The sequence below is a fragment of the Eschrichtius robustus genome, chromosome 8 (assembly GCF_028021215.1).
Source record: "Eschrichtius robustus isolate mEscRob2 chromosome 8, mEscRob2.pri, whole genome shotgun sequence".
In the NCBI taxonomy this organism is placed as follows: Eukaryota; Metazoa; Chordata; class Mammalia; order Artiodactyla; family Eschrichtiidae; genus Eschrichtius; species Eschrichtius robustus.
The window spans coordinates 80085586-80105553 of record NC_090831.1 but is presented as its reverse complement, the minus strand read 5'-3'; the positions used below and the strand labels follow the sequence as shown (position 1 = coordinate 80105553).

The 19968-nt window shown below is 37.9% G+C and overlaps 1 protein-coding gene across 7 annotated transcripts in view; it reads right to left on the bottom strand.

The window, feature by feature from the left end:
* Nucleotides 1-734: 734 nt before the first annotated feature.
* The window catches only part of SNX10 (sorting nexin 10), a 73946-nt gene continuing 54712 nt past the window's right edge, over nt 735-19968 (bottom strand). For 4 of the 7 annotated variants that reach the window (XM_068549181.1, XM_068549182.1, XM_068549183.1 and 1 more), the window contains exons 3-7: nt 13845-13931; nt 9948-10048; nt 9299-9397; nt 2007-2219; nt 736-1551 (exon numbers count right to left, since the gene is read on the bottom strand). In XM_068549181.1, coding sequence (XP_068405282.1) covers nt 1470-1551; nt 2007-2219; nt 9299-9397; nt 9948-10048; nt 13845-13931 — 582 coding nt within the window. In that variant the 3' untranslated portion in view covers nt 736-1469. Of the gene's footprint in view, nt 1552-2006; nt 2220-9298; nt 9398-9947; nt 10049-13844; nt 13932-19968 lie in introns of all 7 variants that reach the window. The other 3 variants (XM_068549179.1, XM_068549184.1, XM_068549178.1) reach the window with 2 other exon arrangements.

Below are 19968 nucleotides of genomic sequence, written 5' to 3'. Positions count from 1 at the left end.
AAAATAATGAGTCTTAAATGACAAAGTAACAAGATCCAAGATACCTTAAATCAAAATATTTATGAAAAGTTCAATAATGTTTTAGAGCAAACAAAAAACAAAAAGGCGAAATTAAGGAGATCATGCGTATTCTAAATTTAATTTTTTCTGTTGGTTCTTAGTTACAAGCATTTCAAAGGCTCTTTAAATAATACTTTTAAACTCCTGGTTAAAATAAAATGAGGTGAGGTAATATTTAATTAAAGCAACAAGTTATACCGGTTATGTAAAAATATCTTCCTGTTAATTTCAGAGATATTTTGTACCATTCAACAGGAAGAAACTTGAACAATTATCTCAAGAAAATGCTGCTTTATCTGAAAGTTTGACGTTCAATGTACTTTATCTAAGACATTTAATCTTTGGGCCACTAAAAAAAGAAAAAAAACATTTAATTAATGCTTTATAAAATAAGCATTTATAGATGCTCAGGCAAATGCCTTAAAAGAAAGGACTTTTTAGAAATGAATAATTAATTCTGAAATTAGCAAGTTCATATCCTTTTCTAAATTATGGGAATATTTATTGGCAAAATTTATTAATTTTTATAAGATCCTACTTTTAACTTAAAAAAGTAACAAGCAACTGTCACTGACACTGAAAGTTATCTAGTGATAAGAAACTGCACATTAAGTCAGAAAATAAATCATGAACCTGTAATTCTAATTACACATAGATAATGAAAACAAATGGTTTGTTTCCAAAAACCATGTGTTAAAGCTGATTTTGGACAATGAAAATGTATTTCTGAATCTATATATTGCAAATATAAGCAAAATGACTAGTGCTATTTCTGGGCTTTTTCTCTAAGATGTAAACATTATTTTAACATGTCTCTCTATTCATAAGATACATTTTCCATTTACGTGTGAAATAGAATACTGGAAAGGTTAAACACTCTTAAAATATTTCAATCAACCACCCCAAAAGTAAGTGTTTTCCCAGTGCAGGGGAGCTACCCACAGAATTCCAACCGCCTGTCTGAGAGGCATTCTGGTCTGTGCCGAAAGTCTTCGTAGTGGCTCAGACCATACCTGCTGTGTTTATGCTAACACTGCCCCAGTGATACAAGAAGGAATTCTCTATCTGGATTTCAAATGCTACCTATTTACCTATCTTTTAAAATGCAATAAAGCCAACTAGGTTTTTTTAAACATATAAATCATTTCATTTGAGGGCAGGATCTTGTTTTACCAATAGTGTGCGCCTATCAAGGAGAATACTGCATTCACTGGCTTTTAGCTTTTTACAGAAGCTTAGCCAAAACAGGACAACATAAAAATACCACTAATAAACAACACAACGTCTTTACGAATTTAAATACTTAATATGACAGTGAGCTTTAGGTAAGAATATATTATTAGCAAGCTTTCTGCTCTATGACTGGACACAGTTTGCTATTCCTAAAATGGTAACATTACAATTATTTTTCAGGATTCCTGCAGAGCTGTGCTCATTTTACATCCGTGTGAACTGCTGTCATCACTACTATGTCCAAACCCAGAGGATGAACTGGAAAAGAAGAGAGGGGGAAAATAATAAAAAGAGGAAATTGGTTTTCACAACACACTCAAAGCCTGAGTAACAGAGGAGAACTTTAATTATCTCCAGTCACAGAGAGAGACAGGAAATTTGGACTTTTAATTAGCCATTTGGAGTGCAGTTGGATATTTTTTTAGCTAGATAATTTAAACGCGAATAATTCAAGTCTGACTAAATGAAAGTCACATAATCAGAATGCAGATAATTGAATTTCTACTGCATTCATTAATTCAGTGTGGAGGTGTGTGTGAAGACTTCTATGATGAACTGTCACAGCTCAATGAAATCTCAGTCAATTAATTTTTTCATTATCTTAGTATTACATCAACAAAAAAGTGGAGTGTGTGTATATATCTATACACACGCATATGTGCACGATGTGTTATATAAATACGTATACATTAAATCAAAATGCAAGGAAATACCTTTCCGAATCATAATCTATATCATTTTCTTTTTTTCCTTCTTCTTCTTCTTCAGGGAAACGTCTGTTCATCAAGGCAAACTTGTGAATTGCTTCTTCTACAGAGTACTTAGTCTGCCCGGAAACACATGCCTCGATGTCTTCTGAATTCAGATGGCTTTGCAGGAAGAGGTGAAGGCTGCTATCTGAAAGCAGAAGTGCATTCTGTAGGACCCTATGTAAAAGAAAAAAGGAGACATGACCAGTGGACGGGGATGGACAATTATAGGGTGGGAAAGAGAAAAAACATTAGAAATGTGCCACTGAAGTAATTTCTCTACTATGGCAAACCTGGCATCAATTGCGACTCTTCCTATTAAAGGGATGAAAGCATATGTTAACTTTTATTCGATTATTTGGAAATTTAGGTGAGTAAAAACATGAAGCTAATAGTTAAGAACATCTGTTAAAAGAATAACTTCAAGGACATTTCTTCAGTTTAACCATCTGTTGTGACCATGTGGATTAATTATGGAAATATTTTGCTTAGATAGTCACAGAAATTTATTCTGCTTTTAAAAAATTTACTGCCAACCAGCATGTCAATTCTGTGATCTTTATTGGCTAGGCTGTCATGAAACATCAAAACTTTCAACGACTATTAAAAACTATATTGAAAAGTCAATAGATTTCTCAGCATGTCTTACATTTTCAAACTTTACGAGGATGCTTATATACACGTTCACAAGGGCTCGTTGAGAGGTGGCTTTTTTGAATACTTAAACTTGACTGGAAATTTCTATAAAATCTTCAGCAGCACTGCGTATCTATTTTAAAATGAGTCCCTAAATAAAATTGCTCCCAGCCAATTTTACCATATATGTAATTAAAGTATGATAATTTTGTAATAAGTACATACTAGCCTTCCCACATGCAAGATCAAAGTTTACAAAGAGAGTACAAATTTCAGCAGGTGCATCAGAACTACATGGAGAATGAAAAACTGCCCTGTAGCAAAATCTGCACGTGCTCAAATTCATATTAGCAGTGAATGTGTCTTTTTCTGAAATGCATGTCAAAGAATACCCTTATATTTAAATAAAAACTGGTTTTCTCTTTTTAGCAAAGATTTTGATGTATGATAATTTAGTCTCTATTAATAGCTCGATAATGATATAACACAGACACTAAAACCAGATATAGGGGACAAAACTGAAACACTGAAACCCAAGTATAACTCTGTCCAACATGGGATTTTTCATATAGAGGTCTATGAAAAAGAGTATGTATTTCATACCAAACGAAACTTAGTTTATATTCTGCATTTTTTAAACAAGTAATTAGATAAGTAAGTCTCTTTTGGCCATTCATATCAATTTACTAAAAATCCAAGGCCACTGGAATACTTCCTTCTCTTCCAAATAAAACAGAATTATTTCTTCAAGAAGGCGAGCGTCTAAAAATGCACAGTATCAAAACCAAAATCTAGCTGTCCTCTTTGCTTCAAATAAGCTTACAAATGTAGTTTGAGAAATATTCTTTACTGACCTACTAAAAGGAAAAGGAAAACCTTTGTGCCTTTTTAAAAGGCAAAGTCTCAAGCAAAACAGTTAAATATTTACACTCCCTCCATGTCCTCTGCCCTGGGTGCCCTCAGAAGATGACCATATCACATGATAAAGATTAATTTACCAAGTATAAGGAGTAAAGTAGTAAATCCCTTTTACTACTCTTTGAGATTTATTTTCTACCTTTATAAATGTTTACCACTCTTGTTTTAAATGCTTCAAATCAAGAGAAGATTTATATAGCAACGACCCATTAATATTACCTTGCATTTGCTGTGAAGTTTGAACGGAGTGTTTCCTGTGTCCTTTTGTCAGTGGTTTCCTGCCAGCGATGTTACAAGTAACTGTTCATGGGATTATACTTACTGCTTTGTTTCTGTTGGAAATGTACTTTCTTGATAAAATAATGGGTAATCTTTAAAATTGATTTTAGATGGTTCGAGGCATTACACCACAAAAGTAATGAGCACTAATGCCAATGATATTGGACACAAATTCATTTTAGCGTTATTTCACGTCTAAAGCAATTCTACTGAGCCTTGAACTGGTCATACACTGTTATTAACTTGCTAGTAACCTAACACATGGGTACAGCAAACAAAAGTGATCGAGTCCAGGTTGATCGGGACCTCAAGGCTACTGTCCTTTTTCTTGAGCTATAATTCAATTTCCAATTTTACTGTGCATTAGACTCATTTCCCAGTGTTTTCTTTTCTGCTTAATACTGCCATCTGGAGGACACACAGGTGAACAGCCAGAGGGAGCCTGGCACACCCAGCTCACAATTCTAAACTGGGAGAAGGATGTTCAGGGAACATCTGAACACCCACACAGGCCCTGAGTTCAAAAACATCTGCCTGGCACAGTTTAGGTTTTTTGAATTGCTTCTGTCTGATTGGCTAAATTTATGCCACCGTACTCCATGGGTATGAGTTTTAAATAAGCATAAATACTTTTTTATTGTATTTAGGATTTTTATTTTCAGTCCCGTATTTCATTCCAAAATTAAAAATACAAAATTTTTAGAGTGCTTTCCCATCCAGTTCAGTGAGCATAATTAGTTCATTTTAAGTAATATCTGGTTTATTATACATCAGAGAGTGTTGTGACTGCCATCATAATATTAAACCTTATTTTTACCTTAGTCATACTTGTGCCACATTTTCCACCAACAAATCTAACAGCAGAAAATCAACTTCAAACTTAATATAAAGAGTACTTTGTAAAACAGTCAATAAAATGTCATCTTTATAAGCCTCCATAAAAATAAATGTATACAATTTTCAAGCCTTTATAAAAGGAACAAAACATAGCCTCTAGAATTTTAAAGGAATTTCTGAAAGGATATTTACAACACAAGTCAAAAGTTATTCCTTTCTCCATACCAACTTATAAATTAAACAAAGCAAAACCTGTTCTTCCTTGAATTAAACACAGCTGAAAATCTGGTTTTCCTCAACGTGATTTTATTAGGTGTATTATATATTGGTTCAGCTGAGAATATATATAGCTATGCAAAACCATGTAATCCTAACTAAGGATGCCCTGAGTCTACTGAACCCAATATAATGATATATATACACATCTGTATAGCGTGTGGAAGGTTAGCAGTTTGATGTAGGAAAAAAAAATTAATTCAGCCTGTTTACCTCTTACCATGAGAAAAAAATAAAACCTACAAATCTTCATTGAAGACACTCATGATCTGTGCTGTGGTGCCCTCTATTGAACACAAAGTCTTATAAAAATTGTGTGTGTGTGTGTGTGTGTGTGTGTGTGTATAAAACTAGCTGTAGTGTTTCCATGGTATCCTTTTGCAAAAAAAAAATTTTTATTCAATTCCTTAAATTTTTAAGAAATACAAAACTGTAATACAAAAGTCTACATTGTAAGGTACATGTAGTTATATTAATGGGGTGGATTCAGTAAAGAAGGAAAGCTGGCTCCCATGTGTGATAGCAATCAAATGTAAAAAATTAGTAGGAATGCCATTTTCATAGTTAGAGACTTACCAACAGAGTTTATAATTTAGTCTATAAATTCTTTTTTCATAACTATTAGTAAAAGTGACTTACAATTTAAAAGTAGCCGGGGGGCGAGGGGAGACCCAAAAGGGAGATTATAGCCAAGACTGAGGAAAAATGAATACATTTGAAAAATCTCACAATCATACTGACCAAATTTAGCTAGCATTTAAGAGTTCTAATTATAAACCTGCCAGTTCCTGGGATTAATATAGTGCCTCTACCTTTCTTATAATTTCCTTGTCTATAAAATTGAGATGAAACCTGACTCCTAACATTGTAAGTATTGAGATAAAACATGTAAAAAGCTAAACATAGCCAGTGTTCAATAAAATAGTATGAATTACTCTTATTTGATATCCTGGCAAAGAAACAACTTTCTAATTCCTCTATGAAGACCGGCCTGGATATGTACTTTGCTATTAATTATGTATTACTTCACAAATGACCTTGAAATGGAAAAAATATATATTTGTATTACAGACACACACCTATGCACAGAGACAGCAGCATTTTGGTTTCAAAGGGTTTGAACATACATAGCGCTCTTAGTTCATAACTTCAAAACTTACCTAAAAACCAAGTTTTAAAAATACCTGCTAAAAATCTACAACACAGGCATGTTTCACATTTTAATGCTGTGGTGTTTCCCTCTCAAGTTCCGAAAGTGCTCTACAAACAAGGTACAGGCTACTAACGGTGGCCCTACTTAATGGGTAACCAACAGGGCCTCAGAGGACATCAAGGTGGGGTCAGGACACAGATGGCTGAGTTGCATGTCACATCCAGTTTCCCAAAGTGGACTTAGGCTGGGGTGACAGAGGGGGTGTACCCGGGGCAAAGATATGCGAGGTTGCTATTTCTACACAAACTACACAAAGAACATAAAGACTATGCATCAGAATCTGAGGGGCACAGAAAAGAAGGTGGGGAGGATTGGAAGGGCCACAGTATTCAGGGCATTTAGGTCAGGACTGAATCCAACCGTGTGGTATTAGACTTCCTTCAGGTTCAAACCACGTAGAAGCACCAGCTTTCATTTTTAATGTGAAACTCATCACTTGGAGACTAATGTTCACAGACCATAACGGAACAAATAACATCACAAGAGAACTTGGTGTCTGTTTCATGATTTGACTTCTGGATGGTAATCCAGATCCAATTTTAACGAATCTAGCCATCCCTGGTATGTATATAGTTGCTTCCCACTAGAATGGAAGCTTCAAGAGGTCAAGGATATGTGTCCATCTTGTGCAGTCCTATATCCCCAGTACCCAGCCTGGTCCAAAGCAGTCACTTAATAAATAGGTTTGCAGAGTCCTTTCCAAGCCATCCTCTGAATGACTTAACTACCCATGAGGTCGGTAATACATGTGTTACATTATTGCATTCTTTCTAGCAAACCAAGGCTCACAGGAATGAAGTGACTTTTCCAAGGTCGAAGAGCCAGAAAATAATCAGGAGCCAAGATTCACAGGAGACCTGGAACCCAGTTCCTCAAGCCCCTGACCCACGACACTTTCCATTATGACCTCTGCATCAAATTCAACCAGCAAACTGCCAAACGACACAGCATGCCAAAACAACCTAGAGTAACTAAGCACAACCCCTCTGCAGCCCAATGACTCTCACTCTGACATGAATCTGGTTGACCAATTGTGCAAGGAAAGGTCATGTTTAAAACAATGAAGTGATTCCTGGTCGAAAAACACATGCCCTGCACTTAACCAGCAACATAAATATAGAGACACAGGCTGTCCTTTGATCTCAAATAAGGAGATTTCTCTACCAAAAACACATAGCTCCCCAACGCTTATGGGGACTGCAGGATTTGACTAGCTCTGTCCAGGCCTCACTGGCGATGGCCAGTCTGCAGCTTCCCTGAGCAGCATCTGGAGCGACAAGCCACTCTGCAAATTTGGCTGCGGGGACCACGTCTTAAGGGAGAGGCCATTAGCCACCTGGGTCCCATACAGACAGTTAAAATTGGAGCTATCCCCAAAGGGAAAGGGCAGAAGAAAGTTGACTGGGTCTTTGTCATGCCTATGATACCCCAAAGAACACCACTGTGAGGTTTTCCGAGAACTTGGCTCGGTTAATCAATTCTTCTGGTCTCTTGTCATTTTTATTCTTCTGCCTTCTTGTTCTCTTCCGGCCCTCCCTCAGTTTATAATCTTGGATGTTTCTGTATGTCTCCATGACCCTCTCAAAGGAAAAGCATGATATCAATCTAATAGAAATAAATGTTAATATTCATGTGGATACTTAATACCCAAACCCTTGATGAGTGAGCCATATGGGGAGAGGGCAGTATATTATTTCAGGCTAGCTCAAAGTTACCGTGTAGGAAACTCAAAAGGAGATGGCTTCAGATCCTGAAGCTAGTAGAAAAAGACAGTTCAGGGTCTCCTGTTAGTGGCCCTGCCACTAACTAGTGGTCATAGGACTCATCCTATTTCCTTATCTACAAAATAGGAAGATAAAAAAATTAGCTCAAAGCTATTACATTTAAGTGCATTAAAATAATGGCCGGGGGGCTTCCCTGGTGGCGCAGTGGTTGAAAGTCTGCCTGTCAATGCAGGGGACACGGGTTCAAGCCCTGGTCTGGGAGGATCCCACATGCCGCGGAGCGGCTAGGCCCGTGAGCCACAGCTACTGAGCCTGCAAGTCTGGAGCCTGTGCTCCACAACAAGAGAGGCCGTGGTGGTGAGAGGCCCGCGCACCGCGATGAAGAGTGGTCCCCCGCTTGCCGCAACTGGAGAAAACCCTCGCACAGAAACGAAGACCCAACACAGCCAAAGATAAATAAAATAAATTAATTAAAAAAAAAAAAATAATAATGGCCGATACTTGGATACCACACATTATATGTCAGTCTGTTGTGAGTGCTTTACATTCGTTAACTGATTTAATCCTCTCGACAACCTTATGAAGTAGCTACTATTATTACCCCATTTTATAGATGGGCAAACACAGGCACAGAGGAGGTAAAAGACTTGCCCAAGTCCCCAGCTAATAAGTAGCAGAAGCAGGATTTGAACCCGGGCAGTCTGGCCTTAGGGTCTGTGTGCAAACCACTGTGTTGTCCCGTGGGATAGGTAGGTATTCCAGCATTCCAGAGTGGAAAAAAAGGGGAATTATAGCAGTGTGAATTCAAGTCACTTTCACTGCAGTACCAACCATCACCAAGTACCCCAGAGTTAATAACCCACCGAGACTATTCAAACACCAATTAATACTCCCTTATAAACATTCTCTCCAAAGAGTATCATTAAGCTATTCATTTAGAGGAGCTCAGAATGGTATTAGCAGCCCAACGTAGAGCTGATTTTGGTCTGTCGATCCTAAATGTTGTAAATAAAGAGAATTTCTAAGAAGTGCCTTTTTAATAAGGCACATTTGTTTCCTGGCAAATTTTACTTTTGTCAGCTAAACTCCCAAGCAATTTGGCTCTGCTTTATAGCTTAAGGGAGTATATATTTATTATCTGATTCAATTAGTTGATTGTTTTCTTTCTGGAAAGTTTGGTCCCGAATATGCACTGTGTAATGTGAGCCACAAGATGGTGCTCTAATATAGGAAATGAACTACTGAGCGTCCCTCCAGAGCACATTACTAGCATTTTAGAAATGGGAACATTCTCTCCGACTTGATCACAGGACACTCAACTCTTGCAAAGAGTTATATCTCCCGTCTGGCTGCAAAAGTTTCTGCACACTTACTTTCTGAGGAAATCTTCCAAACCCTGACGGCGTTGATCTACATGCTGGCGATTGTTCATGTTGAAAAATAGGTTTTTAGATGGAAGTTCTGGCAGTTGTCTTATGAGAAAGAAAAAAAATGTTTTTAATCATCAAATTAAGGTGGTTTTGTTACAGAAATCCCTCAAAATGAAAGCAAATTGTGCGTGCACACAACTATTATATACATATTATATGGTTATATTATACAATACGGGTGTGAGAAAATCAATTAACTTAAAGAAAAAACATTTTTAAACATTTTTGAGGACTTTCATGGTCAATACTCACACAAGTTGGTATAATTCAAGTGATAAGTTTTGAATTCAGATGCAGTGGCCAAAAAAAATAACTAAAGCTATATATTGCGATCAAGAAGAAAGCCTACAAAATCCTTCATATTTTATATATCTTAATACATGTCAATTTTTTAATTGAAGTATAGTTGATTTACAATACTGTGTTAGTTTCAGGTGTTTTCCATTGTTTTTCAGATTGTTTTCCATTATAGGTTATCACAAGATATTGAATACAGTTCCCTGTTGTTTATTTTATATATAGTGGCATGTCAAATTTTAAAATATTGAATATAATAATAAGGTCTCCACAATATACTCTTTAAATCACTTACACCAGTAATGCATTACTTTGGAGTCTCTGCCTCAGCCACACAAATTCTCTGTATCTTCTTCGTACACAGGATGTTTTCATTGTAAAACACATGCTATTGGTCTGTTTAAAGAAAACAAAAAATATAAACCTCACTTGAGGAAAAAATGCTTTTCTTATATCTATAACTCCCTATATGCCCCCAATAGTCATCTAAAGTAGGATTTAAAAAATCAAAAATACATTTGCATTTATGCCAGACTCAAATCGTGCACATAACCCACCAATGTAGCATCCATGAAGACAGCTGGGGTGACATAAATGAGCAGTGTTGTCCTGGGGCAAGGCATGACCCTGCCCTTCCCTGAGTCCTGAAGTAGCTTCCTGCTCACCTATTAGCACTCCCTTCAGAGACAAATCACAAACATTAAACAAATCCTGAAGAATAAGTGACCAATAAGAGCTCAGGGTCATCCACTGCATTCAACCCCATCCATCCATCCGTGGAGAAGCCTTTGGGGATTAGAAACACCTTCTCTTGGTCCTTGACATGACATCGCAGAAGCTGTTGTGTCCTTGATATGGCCATCGCCACAGATCACACAAATGACCCAGAATCCTGAAATCACTTTTAAACAAGAGATCAGCATTTCCCTTCTCTACTTAGATGTGCAAGGAAGCATGATCAAGTAAAAAGAGACATGTGGTGCACAGGACGAGCATGTGCATGGAGGACCCAAATTCCAGTCCTGGCTCTGCTCTAAGGCAAGTCACTTAAACTCCAGTGTCCTGAATGGTAAAATAGGGATGAAATAGTACATCCCAATTTCACAGGGTTGTTGTTATTAGGATTGATAATATGCACATGGCAAATGTTATCTCTTAATAGTATTATTAGTAACTAGACATTGGTTTCCTTCCAGCTACCTTAAGGCAGACTTAGAAAAAGCCACCCTCAAAGTCCCTACCCAAAGCAAAACAGCAATGCTTCTCCTTTGGGTAAACACAAGGCTGGTAAATATGTGTGTTTCTCCTTTCTGTAAAACAAGAGACTGACTTATTTGTCTGTGGGTTTTGTAAGAAGATCTCTATTCTGCCTATTAATTTCAAAATTCTATTTCATAATCTTTACACTGCCAAATGGGAAATTTTTTTGCCCCCAAGATTTATATCATTTCAAAAACTGTTATCAATCTACCACTTAATAAGCACCCAGCCGCTGTTTTCCTTGGGAAGTGTCAGTGATGGCGTGCATTAGTTCCTAACCGTTCCCATGAAATGTATGGCACAGTTCCTGGTATCCCTGAACTTCCTAAAATTCAAAGAACCTCAGGATGCAGAGAGGTTAAGAGACTTGCCCTCAAAATACTTACTGGCCTAAATCCCGTCATGGATGATACAGCAGCAAACGCACTGGATGGAGTCTGTGGCACAATAATAACGTTGTGGGACTTCCCTGGTAGCGCAGTGGTTGAGAATCTGCCTGCCAGTGCAGGGGACACGGGTTCGATCCCTGGTCCGGGAAGATCCCACGTGCCGCGGAGCAACTAAGCCTGTGTGCCACAACTACTGAGCCGGCGCTCTAGAGCCCACGAGCCACAACTACTGAGCCCGCGTGCCGCAACTACCAAAGCCCGCATGCCTAGAGCCCATGCTCCGCAACAAGAGAAGCCACCACAATGAGAAGCCCACGCACCGCAACCAAGAGTAGGCCCCGCTCCCCCGCAACCAGAGAAAGCCTGAGCGCAGCAACGAAGACCCAACACAGCCATAAATAAATAAGTAAAATAAATTTATAAAATAATAATAATAATAATAATAATGTTGTGTGTGTGGATTTCAAAGCACACCAGGGCCTCCCTCTAACGTGACCCTTAGGGACTCAGGCAGCAGGCCGTTTACTCCAGAATTCGTGCCCTAACAAGGCCTGGGTGAGTATCCTCTCAGTGCTCTCTCCCCAGAGGGGACCGGGCCACTGCAGGGCCTCTTGAACCTCAGGCAGAGATGGAGTTCAGTTCAACTGCCTTTCATTTCTTTGCTCAGAATCACTGTGCATGCAATAACTGGAGATCCATCTGGTGCCTGCACCAGACAAGGGTCTGTCTATAAGTCCTTCGTTTGCAGGACAAGCTCAGGAGAGGATATATGAAGGACTACCCACCTCGGCAGTCCACTAGTTTAAAATTCCAAGTAAATGCTACAACTTCGGAGTTGCCTGGTATCATTTCCCTTGAGGTTAGTTTAAGTGCGTTAAACACCAGCTTCTCTACCTGCAAAGCTCTATGGGTACAGCATCTAAGTGAGGGTAACTAGAACTCTCCAGTCTCCCCACCCATTCCTAATCGTACAACAATAGGTAGAAGCCTCTCCAGGATCAGGCTACACTGAGATCACTAATTTATTAAGTTCCTCTAAATCTAGTTGCTTGTTTCTGCTATCTATCAAGCCAAGAACATTTATTCATTGTCAGTTTATTAGCATCTCAGAGAAACACCAGAGCCGCCACCAAATAACATGTGTGGAACCCATTATTTCTGGTTTTAGATGGACATTTCTGAATTCACGTCATGTTATTTATGTAGAAGAGAAGGATCTATACTTTCACTAACTCCCTGAAGATAATTAAATTTCATGCCTACTATAGTGTGTCATAAGGACCCACAAATTTTTTAGAGGAAGTCAAAAGGCAACTAAAGAATTTCATTTCATTTTCAAATGCTTAGTCTTACATATTTGTGTTATAATTTTCCACACAGAATGCATATCTGGTGTGACCTCATGAGTAAAACCAAAACAAAATCAAAATACATGGCATACCCTGGCAATGGCCTTCAACACAATCATCAAAAAAAGCAATTCTGAGTTTTTACTTTATTTTCTAAGTTGGGGAACTTTGAAAGAAAAAAGGGAAGAAAGGAGAAAAAAGAGAAGTTTTGTGGGTGGTATCTGGGTACCCAATATACCAATGTAGCTATTAACAATGTGAAGATCAAAGGATGGCTAAATTTTATCTCACCTGTTCTATACAGTCACAGATAAAATCTGAGCCCATTTCCATGCTCTCAAGAAAAGTCTGGACTAAATTAGACAAAAGAAGTCACTATCTTCATGATCAAGGGCCAATAAACTATATACACCGGTGGGCCAAATCCAGCCACCATCTGTCTTCACAAATAAATTTTTATTGGAACACAATTACACTCATTCATTTACGTATTGTTTATGGCTACTTTCACCCTACGACAGCAGAACTGAGTAATTTTGAGAGTCTGTATGGCCCACAAAGCCAAAGATATTTACTACCTGGCCTTTTACAGAAAAAGATTGCTGACCTTTATTCAAGATAATCAGAGGAGGCGACACACCACACAACACTGCTCAAGAGATTATGATACAGTACTACTTCCAAGTAAAGTAAATCATTTCTAGTTATTTACTTATCTTAATTACTCAGAATTGAGACTAAGGCAAAATAATTCCATATATTCATTTCCTACTTTCCTGTTCTACATATAAAACACTGCACATCTCTTTTTCCAGAGAACTCTACATCCTCTCAAAACCTAAGATTTATCAGGCAATATAGTCTCCAGAAATATGCTGTAACAGATCATAAAGAAATACCATTAATGAGCTCTAAAAACTTTCTGAATTTTAGATGTATTCACATCTTCATACATGAAGGCAATAAACATTAAAATATTAACAAAGGTACAATAAGGAATTCAAATAAAGAACTTTAGGAACCATCGTACTACTTCATTTAAGAGACAAGCACTAATTGTAATCATTCAAATTCAGTTCTTTGAATTAGAAAAATTTTTATAAATTTCAATTATAAGTATATCATAGTATCCCATCAAATGTATGCTACCTAAAAATTACTATGATTTCTATGGACTACTGACGGCATACTTACATGAATACATATCTCATAGTCAATATAAGAATGCCAGAAGTCCTCCTTCTGAATCCTAGGATCTCGAACCCAAACACTTACAAATTCCTGTAAGGGCATCACAAGCAAAGAAACAGGTTTCAGAATCGCAAGTAGGGCTAAGAAGGGCTGAGAGAAACGACTGTACAAGAACAAAACTGAAATGAGCTTTAACCGATGTGGTTGTAATCCTTTAAAAAACAAGAAGTTAATGAATCAGGCACCACAGGAAGTCTAAAAAACGCTGTTGCCACAAATGGAATTTTTACAATAACGCAAAACCGAGCTGGTTGCACTTTTGGATAGCTTTACAGGTTATGTGAAGACAATAAGAACAGATACTCTAAAACTGATTTTTAATTTTGCATCATGAAAAATAGGTTCACATTTTTATCAAGTTTTAAAAGTGGTCATTTCTTACCTTCTTCATTTCTCTGAATTAAAACTATTATAGGCCCTGCCTGATAAATCACTTGCTAGAACACAAGTAAGAAAGAGTGACAAAGGTCATGTGAAAAGCAAGCAAGGAGAGCTGAAAATGACTTTGTGTGTGCACCCCGACTTCCTGAGAATAAGCACTACTAACTTAGTAATAGAAAGATGAGCACCTTTGACACACTCTTGTATTTTAAAAATATACTTTCCCATGTAGTAAATCATTTCATCTTCATAACAACCCCATGTTATAGATAAGAGTTAGAAAAGTTAAAAAAAATACAAAGTAGATCATTTTGTTCCTTTTTAAAGATAATAAGAACAGGAGATAGGGGGTAAAATTTTAAATACAATATTTTTTTTAAAAAGTGCTCTTCACTAAATCAGCTTAATTTTAAAATATGAAAACGTACAACAAAAAAAGTGTTATGTTTGGCACAACAATTCATTGCTAACTGTATTTCATTTTAAATATTTTAACTTTTTGTTTTGAAAAAAAAAGACTTCAGGGCTGAAATTTTAGGCATTTCTTACTGCTTTGCTTTGGCACATCTGAAAAGCAGGCCGTCAGCGCTCTAGAGCAGAAGAAGAAAAAAGATTATGAGGTTTTCTGGACAGAGCACCTCCATTCTGTTATGCAGATAATAAAATGAGAATTTTCAGGACAGAGGATTAAGAGAGAAGGAGAAAAATAGTCCACATTCCCTTAAATCGCTTTTGCCACCTATCAAGTTCACCTTCTAAAGTAATGCTTTGCTCTTGCATTGGAGACTTCTGCCCCACTGCTTGCCCTCAGTATATATACAGGGATGATGAGTTAATGTTCCAAAAAGTCTTATTTTAAAATCTTTTCATTATGTATTTTTAAAGTCATTTAGAAGACAGACAATAAAAACAAGACAACAATATAGCAATACTCTAAACGTTTTGGCCATTTTTTCTTAACAGCATATTCTAAATTATAAGAGGGACTGTAAAGACAATTGTTAATAAGAAGCCCTCTTACATATAGTGTGATTGGGTCAGGGTACAGTAGATCCTGCCCAGAGGTGGAAATGAAACAGAACCCAGGCACCCTGCCCTTAGTGCGTGTGTGTGCGTGTGTGTGTGTGTAACTCATTTTCCCAGAGTGCTTTTCACACATCCATAGTTCTTAGAAGGAGTGAATCAATCATCAATGAATCAATGAACAGAAGGACAAATAGGTCAGGAATAGGAGAGAAGACCAGAATCCAGGGTAGACCACATCTAACCCTCCAAATGCCCCCAACACACCCAGGGCAAGGCAGAATGTTGACAAGGGCTGACAAAGTTATCCTACCCCCGTTAAGCCAGCCTAAGGGAGAAGGCTGCTAGTCATCAGGTCACATGTAAGCCACACTCCCTCACAGGGTGCTGGCAGCTCCACTTTTCCACTGGAGAGGCAGAAGTTCTTGAATATCCCACAGGGGAAATTAAATATTTCCAACACCTCAATGTTCCATATTAACAGTAGAAGATATGCACCTGTTACTGAAATAGTGGGCCTCCACTCAGGTTAAACAAAAATGAAAAGACAAAGAAATGCGTTTGTCAATTTTCTACAAACCTGTCATTTAAAAAAAGGTTTCTGAACTAAAATTATAAAATCCACAGTTACCACAGCATCACAGACCCCTTGAACACTCAACATATTATTAATTGAAGATGGTAGTAATGACAAATAGTTCTCAAAAAAATCAGGACTTTTTTCCCCGTATTTGTTCACTACTGCCTAACTACTGACAGTCTACACTTTTGGTAACATGTCCCTTTTCATGGAAAGAGCACTGAAATTGTGGTCACAAGACCAGGGGTAAATTCTGGTTCACTTACTTCCTAAATTATGAAATTATTCACTGAGCCTCCGATTCTACATCAGGAAAATAGGAATGATGCCTGTCCAGCCCATCTCAGCTGTTGGTTAGGAGGATCAAATTTAAAAATACCTGTGAGAGCACTGGGGAAATTTTCATTAAGTGCTACATGAAAGTCAACTATTATTACATAGAAAGGAAAATGCTTATAAACCCAAAGCACAGAGGTCTTCCCATAGACCTTGGCAATAAGCAATTCAGAAAAGCTAATCCAGATGTATATCTTTTTTTAAGTAAAAATTTATTAATTTAAGAACCTAGTTGCAAATACTTTAATACTGTAATTTTTCAGGGAAAGGCAGAGTGACCTAAAGATTTCACAGAACTTGCTTGGAGCAGGCCCCTCATAATATTTGTAAAAGGAATGAACACCATAATGAATACTGTAGATTCTACAGTAAAGAATCTACTTTCCTCATCTTAGTGGATTGTAATTCTTGGATTGTACCATTATTATTACTCATTATGACTAATCTTTATGTAGGAAAGATATGTTGAAAACATATTCTAAAGCCATGCTGGAAAAAGAATCTCCTAAGAACACAGCAATGCACTTTAAATGAACACTCAAAATTAACTGTGGTGCTAAGGCTCCAAATGCTTTTTCAATCCTGAAAATCTTTAACTTGGTTGAAGTGCTAAATGGCGAACTTTCTTCCTTCTCGTTCCCTTCAACGTTGCTGTTGCCCTGAGAGCCATCCCAGGCTGCTGTTCTTCACACCCTGTTAGGATTCCAGGACGACCTCATCCAAACATATGGTTTCAAGTGCTCAGCATGAGCTGATGATTCTCTCTCCATCCCAGCCCAGGCATCTCCCCACATACCCAGCCTCCTGCCTAGACAGCTCACTGGGAAATCCCACGAGCACAGAGAGTCCACACCCTTCGCACATCCTCCTCCGCATCTCATCCCCAGCAACCCCAGCCAGAAACCCAGAGTCCCCAGACTTCTCTATTTGACTCACTGACCACATCCTCCAGATTCACCCTTCTTTGATCCACCCACAACTCTATTCCCTCTGTGAGTGCTTTGACCCAAGGACTGCTTGCCCAACATTAATGCAAGGGCTGCTAATTGATCTCTGGGCCCATAATTCATCCCCCACACTAAAACAAGAATGGTTCCAAAGCACACATCTGATGATGTCCTTTTCCCGCTGAAAATCCTACAAAACCTGCCCCATAACCTTCAAGATCAAGTTCAAACTCTGTAGTTAGCACAATATAGCCTTTCATGATTTTCACTCTCCTTATCTCCAAAGGCGAAGCTTACATCCCCATACACAACATGCAATTTCACACCTGCATGCCTTTGAACATGCTGTTCTCTCTGCCTGCACTGCTGTCCTCACTCCAGTTTCTGCTTTTTCCTTCATCGCCATCATCTGGTTCTTTCTTTTATGTTCTGCTAACTCCAATCCATTTTCAAAATGCAACTCAGTCTCCAGAAATCCTTCTGGAATTCCTCTGGAAATCCTCAGATTCACCCAGTCTGATTAATTTGACTCTACTCCGAGCCCCTACTGCCTCTGGGCAGACCTTGGGTATCCTCCCTCTTCACCATGCCTTACTGCACTGTAATTACCTGCAGGCCTCCTCCACTAGATGCTAAGCTCCTTTAGGGTAGCTTAGGCTGTCCAGCATGACTTGAGTGCCTGGTACAACCAATGCTGTCCATTAATATCATTTAATGAATAAATGCATGCCTACAGGAATAAATGAACTGGCTTCAGGAAAAAAAAAGATGAGATCAAACTTCAACTGAAATAAAAACCTCATCCACTTGGGTTCTTGGACTCCACGAATTAATGGTAAGTTATTTAGCAGCTGGTCTAAAGTTTATCTTAATTTAACAAACCCCTTCCTCTCAGGGTGTGCCAATTAACAGCACATGGCTACAAGAGCAATGCTTAAGATCTATGAGAATCAACTGTTTTCAAGCACCCTAAAGAACTCCAGAAGCACCTATTTACATAGAAATAATTGAAAATCATTCTGAGAGCGCCAATAACTTGAGTCCCCTAAGACTTGTACCAGACAACAATTTGTTCGCATAGTTGGAGTTAAAATATGTACTTGAAAGTAATAAAAGTACATTTATTTTAAAATATTCTATAATTCAGATGGGCCCCCCTCCCCCAATCTGCAATTAGTAGGAATTAGTGAAGTTTTGCGATACTGCCAGCTACGAATAGCACACCCAGGAAGCCAAGGTTCACCTATAATCACTTAATTAGATACATCCCTCATGACGCTGCCCACCATCCTTCAAAGGAATGTTGACAGCCTGTCAGCCGCAGAGGACAGCTCCAAGTTCCATAACTAGAATCATATGGATTTCCTATGAAAATTGCTTCAGTAGCAGCAGTTAGTCAATTTAATAACCTTATTAAACACTTTAATGACTTCTTGGGCCTAATGATTATATCCAGTATGAAGGAAGAAGTCAGGCAGAGGAGAATTAAAAATTTAAGCTAACTGATCCCTGTCAAGCTAACTGTTCTCCATGTGAAAACAAACTTCTGGAGAAAGAGAACTGCACTCTTTGAAAATCTAATTCCTGTGTTGTCTTATAGTAATCACTCTTCAATTTCAATGTACTCCCTTCCCTCCCCAACTCCCATCCCAGGTTCAACCTTTATCCATTTATCCATCTACCTCGTCTTTTTTTCCTTAGCCCTGATATATGAGAATAAATCAACAATAAAAATAACCATACTGAACAAGGCATGTGCATGTGCCAGGCACTGTGGTTAAGTGTTTTATACATGTTTTCCTTTCATCTTTATGACAATCCTAAGAGGTCAGTAATATTATCACCCCCTTTTTACAGATAAGAAAAATAAGGCTTCTTAAGCTTAAGCAACTGGCCCAAAGTCAAATGGCCAACAGGCTGAGCTAGGTTTCAAACTCTGTTCTGCCTTGCTCCAAAGCCTGTGCTCTCAAACATGTTCTACTGGGTGGTTCTTTAACAATAAATAATAAATCTCCGATTTCACTATATTTCCAATGTCACATAAGTGCATTATTTTGGAGAGGAAAAAATTATTTTCTTTGCTATTAGCTAAAACATCAGTTCAAACAACATGTTCTTCTGAAACTCTGTCCCACTAGCTTCTCAAAGGCCTTGTATTTCATTTTTATATTTCTAGCACCAAGCACAGTATTGGCACTCATTAGTAAGTGCTCATGAAATGTCTGAGAATTAACCAATTGATTATAAAGAAGATTCAAAAACAAAGGATGTACAGGTTCTGTATGCTGAAAACTATAAGGTGCTATTGAAAGAAATCGAAGAAGTATATACTTCTTTGTATATATCTGTGTAAGTATATTCTATACTGTGTTCATGTATTGGAAGAGTCAACACAGTAAAGAGATAAATTCTCCCCAAATTGATCTATAAGTTTAATGCAATTCCTGTAAAAATCCCAGCAAGATTTTTTGAAGACACAGCTGACCTTATTCTAAAATTTACATGGAAAGGAAAAGACCCTAGAATAGTCAAAATAATTCTGAAAGAGAATAAAGTGGGAGGAATCCTTCTTCCTGATGTTAAGGCTTACTATACAGCTATAGTAATCAGGATAGTGTGGTACGGGTAGAGGGGCACAGGTCAATGGAACAGAACGGAAAACCCAGAAATAGACTTATGCAAATATGCCCAACTGATTTTAGACAAGGGTGTAAAAACAATTCAATGGAGGAGAGATAGCCTTTTCAACAAGTGGTTCTGGACCAACTGGACATCCCCAGGCCAAAAGATGAACCTTGAC